The 7,667-nt window shown below is 44.2% G+C and overlaps 1 protein-coding gene across 2 annotated transcripts in view; it reads left to right on the forward strand.

Moving 5' to 3' along the window:
* The window catches only part of LOC120044989 (NAD(P) transhydrogenase, mitochondrial-like), a 67,841-nt gene extending 61,066 nt beyond the window's left edge, over nucleotides 1-6,775 (forward strand). For both annotated transcript variants that reach the window (XM_038989782.1, XM_038989780.1), the window contains 3 exons: nucleotides 2,999-3,117; nucleotides 3,229-3,344; nucleotides 5,246-6,775. In XM_038989782.1, the coding sequence (XP_038845710.1) occupies nucleotides 2,999-3,117; nucleotides 3,229-3,344; nucleotides 5,246-5,392 (382 nt within the window). In that variant the 3' untranslated portion in view covers nucleotides 5,393-6,775. The remainder of the gene's footprint in view (nucleotides 1-2,998; nucleotides 3,118-3,228; nucleotides 3,345-5,245) is intronic.
* The last annotated feature ends 892 nt before the right edge of the window (nucleotides 6,776-7,667 follow it).

The following is a 7,667-nucleotide window of genomic DNA, read 5'->3' on the forward strand; positions in this document are numbered from 1 at the left end:
TACTTTTCTCCGTTCATCTTTCCTCGATCCTGACTAGTCTCACAGTCCCTGCTGCTGAAAAACATTCCCACAGCTTGATGCTGCGACCACCGTGGTTCACCGTAGGGATGGTGCCAGGTTTCCTCCAGACGTGACTCTTGGCATTCAGGCCAAATAGTTCAATCTTGGGTTCATTAGACCAGAGAATCTTGTTTCTTGTAGGTGCATTTTGGCAAACTCCAAGCGGGAGTTCATGTGCCTTTTACTGAGGAGTGGCTTCCGTCTGGCCACTCTACTATAAAGGCCTGATTGGTGGAGTGCTGCAGAGATGGTTGTCCTTCTGGAAGGTTCTCCCATCCCCACAGAAGAATTCTGGAGCTCTGTCAGAGTGACCATCTGGTTCTTGGTCACCTCCCTGACCTAGGCTCTTCTCCCTGTTTGCTCATTCTGGCCAGGGGCAAGCTCTAGGAAGAGTCTTGGTGGTTCCAAACTTCTTCCATTTTAATAATGATGAAGGCCACTGTGTTATTGTGAACCTTCATTGCTTCAGAAATGTTTTGGTACCCTACCCCAGACCTCTTCCTCGACACAATCCTGTCTCGTAGCTCTACAGACAATTCATTCGACCTACTGGCTTGGTTTTTGCTCTGACATGCACTGTCAACTGTGGGACCTTTTATATAGACAGGTGTGTGCATTTCCAAATCATGTCCAATCAATTGGATTTACCACAGGTGGACTCCAAGTTGTAGAAACATCTCAAGGATGATCAATGGAAACAGGATTCTCCTGAGCTTTATATTGAGTCTCATAGCAAAGGGTCTGAATACTTATGTAAATAAGGGATTTTTGTTTATTTTTAATACAACCGCAAAAATGTCAAAACCTGTTCACTTTGGCATTATGGGGAATTGTGTGTAGATTGATGAGGAAAACAAAGTATATTATTCATTTTAGAAAATGCTGGAAAGTAACAAAATGTGGAAAAATGGAAGGTGTCTGAATAATTTCAGAATGCATTGTAACCAAAGCTATCGCCTTAACCCCTTCATTAGATATTTTGTGTGTACAGTGCCTTCAGAAAGTATTCAGACCCCTTGACTTTTTCCACATTTTGTTACGTTACAGACTTATTCTAAAATTGATTAAATAAAAACAATTCCCCAGGAGAGGAAAGGACAGGGTTGAGGCTTACTGTAGAGAGGAAGGTGAAAGGGAGGAGAGAAGGAGAGCAGCGCAAAAGGAGGAATGTGTACACCGGAGAGAGGAGAGGAGGGAAAGGCTCACCGGAAGCTTTTGTAATTTTCTTTCATTCGTTTGATCTGAGGTTCCAGCAGCTGCTGCTACTTAGAGCATTTGCAGTTGATTAGAGGAGGAAGTGGGTGGCCAGAGTGGCCAGATTTTGTAGTCCCGTTCCTCCTCCCCTTCCCTCTCGGCTGGATAATTGGGTGGGGGTGTTGGGCTGCTATGAGGGCGGGACATAGGGCTGCCACTGTTTGGAGCTCTAGAGATGGATATTGTTCCTAATGTATCAGTAATATAATGTAATTCACACAGTCTGATGTTGCTCTGATTAGCCTTTCCCCCTCCCATTTCAACACTGTAACATGTGCATTGTATTACATGATGTAGCTAACCGGTTACTTAACTCTGCACACTGAATACCCTTGTGTGTAGGAAAGTTTCTACAGCAACTGTATCTCTCTCTCTGTGTCTGTGTGTGTGTGTGTGTGTGTGTGTGTGTGTGTGTGTGTGTGTGTGTGTGTGTGTGTGTGTGTGTGTGTGTGTGTGTGTGTGTGTGTGTAAATCGGGGACTGATTGATAATGGCTGGAGATCAGAGTGTCTGGGTAGAGCAGGAGAGGGGGAACGAGACGACTCAGGCAATAGGCCCTAAAATTGTCAGACTCCAGCCACCCTAGTCGTAGACTGTTCTTTGCTACTGCACGGCAAGCGGTACCGGAGCGCCAAGTCTAGGTTCAAGAGGCTTCTAAACAGCTTCTACCTCCAAGCCATAAGACTCCTGAACATCTAATCAAATGGCTACCCAGACCATCTCTCCCCCCTCCCCCCTCTTTTACACCGCTGCTACTCTGTTGTCATCTTCTATGCATAGTCTCTTGAATAACTCTACCTACATGTACATATTACCTCGACTAACCGGTACCCCCGCACATTGACTCTGTACCGGTACCCCCGTATATAGTCTCACTATTCTTATTTTACTGCTGCTCTTTAATTACTTGTTACTTTTTAGTTCTTATTCGTATTAATTTTTAAAAACTGCATTGTTGGTTAGGGGCTCGTAAGTAAGTGTTTCACTGTAAGGTCTGTTGTATTTGGCGCATGTGACTACTAACATTTGATTTGATTTGAGTGAGTGGAGTGCAGCTGCTCTGATCTCTGCTTTTAATCTCTGGTCATAAACCTGCTGCTCCAGTGTCTATCCGTAGGGCCCTCTTATCCTCCATCCTCAACCCATTTCCCCTGCTTCTCAGGCCCTTAATGACCTCTGACATTAAACCAGGCCCTCAAACCCAAACCGCCCCTCCACTAACATCATGGCCCCTCCATCCTGTACTTCGGGATTTTGGCACTGAAGCCCTTTTATCTACTTCCCCAAAGTCAGATGACATCGTGGATACCATTTTTATGTGTCTGTGTGCAGTTTGAAGGAAGTTGCTAACAAGTGTTAGCACAATTGCTAACTAGTGTTAGCACAGTGACTGGAAGCATGCTAGCTGTTACCATAGACTTCCAGCCAGTGTGCTAACGCTAGGTAACAATGGCTCGCGAAACTACCTCTAACTTCCTTCATACTGGATGCAGAGACATAAAAATTCATCTGACTTTGATAATGTGCTTCATTGCCAAAATCCTGAAGTATCTCGAACTTTGGTCAATAGCCAAACTATTATAATACTTTCAGCTACAAGGGTTTCCTAACCCTTCTTGTCCTTGCATTGCCACAAGCCGTGGAGGTGAATAAGATTGTAAGATGGTGATCCTTCTCTCTTGCAGGTTTGGTATCCACCCCGTGGCTGGTCGTATGCCTGGGCAGCTCAACGTGCTATTGGCTGAGGCGGGCGTACCCTATGACATCGTGCTGGAGATGGAGGAGATCAACGAGGACTTTGCTGGTATGTTTGCTTTCACCCTCATCTATCCCTTCACGTGTTCATGTTTCAAATTACCCCATTGTCTCTGTAGTTTGCTGTGAACTAATGTGATTCTCTTTCCCTGTGTCTCAGAAACGGACCTGGTTCTGGTGATCGGCGCCAACGACACAGTGAACTCTGCAGCCCTGGAGGATCCCAACTCCATCATCGCTGGCATGCCTGTCCTGGAAGTGTGGAAGTCCAAACAGGTGAGAGGGAGGGGCCTGCATGGTCTAGAAAGAAGATCTACCATATTTCCTACACTAGTCCATTGGTTTCACACTTCAAAGTGTACACGCTTCAAAGTGGAAAAAGGGGTAGAGAATGGTACTGCAGCCCCGTCATATGCTGACTGTTACAGAATGGCTTGAGTGGATTTAATCTGGCTCTCTCCATGGTGAAAGTTAGGTTTGGAGGTTCGCTAACTTCTTCCTGGAGCAACTAACATTGGTTCAGAAAGAGGCTGTTCTTATTTTCTGTTCCAGTCTGTCCCAGACTTGGATGCACCCTTAGAGAGAAAGACAGGCCTCTTTTCACATGCAAACACTTGCGTGTGCACACACACACATGCATCTCGTACTCTTTGTTACAGAGGCAGTAGGCCCCTACCTAGGTGTAGCTCAAGCAGGCGCAGATCTCACACGGCTTCCATTAGTGGTGACTCGCTCCCTCTGGAATTATGACATTTTTGGAGCGTCCGAGTGAAACGTTCCCTAAATGTGGGATTCATATGCCTCACCACCCTACTTTAAAACCCCTCATTTCCAAAGGTTCCCTTGGGAAATCATAGAGCGTTAAGACTACCAGCATCCCACTCCTCTACTCTGAGCTGGAGTGACCTGTGTGTTTACATCCCCTGGACTCACTGCACTACTGTTGAAAATTTTATTTTCGTTGTTCTTCAGTGACTCAGACACTTGAATTAATAACCTTACACTTGTAGCTCATGTTTATGTGATACTGTGTGGGGTCGGTCAGACTGTAGAGTGGGTGGGTGTGCTGGTCTGGGCTCTATGTGCAGTCTGGCTGTAGATATAAACAAACTGGGCGGTGCTCCTCTATGCCACCATAGCCAAGCTTGGCAGAGCAGGCAGAGGGCATTCCTTTGGTACTGTACCCTTGCTGGCCTGGGAGTCAGGACTGGGAGGCCCTGCCTAGAGGCCGGCTAGAGTAGGCCTGCCTGGGTGCCCAGATCCTTACTGTAATCCTGGCCTGAACCACTACCATAGTGGGATCCATTTTTACAGTCCTTTCTCACAGGAGGGTGTTAGAGTGGGAGTGGGTGTTTGTGATTCAGTACATGCTTACTTGTGTTTTTGTAAGAATGTGTGTGTGTAAATTAAAATGTGTAAGTGTTTGTTTTAGAGTAGGTTTTGTGGGTGGGACTGTGGCATGGGAACACTTTACTGTGTCTTGAGTCACCTGGCCACTACTGATCCTCCCCTGCCTCTGAGGGGTTTCCGACGTTCCTCCTGTTGATTTTTGTGTCTTGATATGCGGCGCTTCTGTTCCAAGTATCATTCAGCGTGTCAGATAGCAGGGAGTCAAAGGCTAGTGGCTGAGAGCGTTGCTCTGGTTTTACTTATTCAATTATAATGCTGCGTTATGTGCCTCCAGGCACCAAAACACATGCTCACAATCACGGGATGCTCCAATCCATTTCCCAGGACCTGCTCTCTCTCTCTGCCTAGACTGCAACTTTAGACACTAATGATGCTTCATTTTGTAAATGGCCTCAACTTAAGTACCCATTAGTTGTGAGACAAACACTCTTCTCCCCATTCTCCTCCAAATGGAACCCTTCCACATCCATCTCCAACTTACAGGACATGCAGGTGCAACATTTGAACCCCTGTTAAGGGTTTGTTCTTGTTTAACATCTGAAGTCTTTACCAAACTAGACAAGAGCTGGTATAGCAGCAATGACATTTGGAGCTCTAGCTAATTTGCCACATCATGGTTTGAAGAGAGAAAACAACTGGGTGATTGCATTGCTTTTGATTATTTGTAAACGTAGGATAGAACAACGTATCAGGTGTTTTTATTCTCAGTTGTATAAATGTCTTAGCTGATGCCGTGTGTGTGGTGTGTGTGTGTGCCTGTCTCTTAGGTGGTTGTAATGAAGCGTTCTCTGGGAGTGGGCTATGCTGCCGTGGACAACCCCATCTTCTACAAGCCCAACACAGCCATGTTGCTTGGAGATGCCAAAAAGACCTGCGAAGCGCTACAGGCTAAAGTCCACGAGGCCAACCAGTGAGCCGTGGCCCGTCCAGTAGGACCTGGGCCCGTCAGACCGAGGTCTAGGGCATCACACGTCCAGAGGGGGAGAGGAATGGGCACAAACAAGCTAATAGTTAGACGTAGCATTAATGTTGTCGTTTCCTCTCCTGGCAACACGTTTTCCTCCTCCCTTTTTTTTTTTTCCTGAACAGTTGTTTGCTATGATGATGAGTAGGTGTTCTCTTCTTTCTCACCAGAAGCATTTTCTTCTCACCCTCTTTTTCAAAGCAAGGAAATTCGTTCATTTTCCAGTTTTATACTGTAGTTAGATTTTTTGTATTTGACCTGACCAAATCGTACCACAAGTGTCAATTTGATTTGCATTTAGCTCCTTAGCCGAGCAGCAACTGTTAACTTCAATGTAAAGCCATTGTCAGTAATAGTTACTCTAATCACTAACTGTATATTGTTGTTTTTTCTTGAATGCGTTTTGTGGACTGTGCTTAGTGTAATGACCAGCTTTGTGATGTAGTGGTAATGTGTTACATGGGATTAGAAGCTTCCAGAAGAAGGATTTAGTGAATGTGGCTTCAGTTGGCCCTCCGCCACACAGCTAAGTTTCCACTTTTAGCACTACAGAGATGTTGAAGGAACCTTGTAGATTTAAGTTTAATAAAAGATGGGTATCATAATATGACTGTTAGAATTTATCATCAATTGTGAGATTATGGCTTAATTTAGCATGGATACATTTATGAATTGCTGATTTGTCAAATGGTTAGTTAGAGTCCTGCCATGTCTGTGCCAAGCTCTTTCCTTATGCCTTCATCTAGACAGAATCACTGTCTGATGTTTCCTTACTGGGACCTTATACAATGCAACACTATAGAGAAACTGACCATGACAACATCCCTACCTCTGCATAGCTTCCTAACGCGACCAAATTCGCCTTCCATTCTCTTCTTCGTAAACCATTCTCTTCTTCCACTAATACTGTCTTTCCAGACTTGTATCTGTCTTGCTATATTTTGCTTTGCATAGAAAGGTTAACATATGAAGGGTTGTTATTCACTTACACATGATGCCATAGCAGACCTAGTTGGTGTTAAATTGTCATTTGCCCTATTTCTGTCCAGTTTTCAGTCATGAGGTAAAGTAAAGAACAACTTGAGGGAAACAATTATTTTTGAAAATAATAGTTGTGAAGAAATGGCAAAAAAAAATCCCACAAGTATTTTTGTATAGAGAAGAACCTATTTGTATAATTGTTAAGGCTTATGCAGGCTTTGCTGCACAAAAACGTTCTAATGTTCTAATTTTCTAATGGTGGGAGATGAATGAAATACTGTGAATGTTTTTCTCTCTGGTTTATCATGGAACATCATCCCTAAATAAACCTTGATTTAATGGCACTTGGAAAGTCAAGTCTCCACATTTTTATTGATTTTTACCCATTTTATAGCTAGTTTCTAATGTATGGAGTTACGAGTTCTTAAAGCTGTAATAGACACTTAGAGAAATGGATGGTGGCAGTGGTGTGTGTGTGTTGTGCTGTGTGTGGCTGAGAGTTTGTGAGCAATACATGGGGTGGAGTTTCTGGTATGTAAGTGAAGATTTCACAGGACTAGGATTGCATGCGTTTGCCATGAGGGTCACTTCATCATGTAACAAGTAGCACTCAGTAGCACACCCTGCTATCTCTGCTGATCCTCTTGACAGACATGTGAGGGCGTTCGGGGAAACCGCCTCTTGTTTGGGGAGAGGTGACGTTACTGAAATAAGGGTTAGGTGGCGGGCGTACCTTCTACTTAATGTAGTCTTTTGTTCGGCCAGCAGTATTTTTCCAGGGCCTAAGGATAGGAGGATAGCCAACATGAACATTTTCTGTAGTGACAATCAACCCTTATCCTCAAAATCCACTTGGGATTGCCTTTCATTTCTGTTTCATTGAAAGCCAATTGATTTGTTTTCCTTGGCCTTGCATGCGATTTCTCCAGAGGGTATTGCTGCGTTAGTATGTTTTCACTGTATGATAAGCAAATGTTTATTTATATAATGTGTATATTTTTTTTTTATCTGGATATGTGCATTGCTATTTGGGACCTTCAATTTCAAGTCCATTTCAATGATACCCATTTCTCCCCAACATGCACACACACTACACTATGTCACCCCCAGTTATGGCATGATTTCTCTCCTTTTCCCCAAAGCCAAGGATTCCTTCATCAGCACAAAGTAGCTCTCTGGTTCATTCTGCAATGACTCTTGCCAGCAGTCTACCTAAATTACTTATCTCATGTGCATTTGATTCC

This window comes from Salvelinus namaycush, chromosome 3 (assembly GCF_016432855.1).
Source record: "Salvelinus namaycush isolate Seneca chromosome 3, SaNama_1.0, whole genome shotgun sequence".
Lineage (NCBI taxonomy): Eukaryota > Metazoa > Chordata > Actinopteri > Salmoniformes > Salmonidae > Salvelinus > Salvelinus namaycush.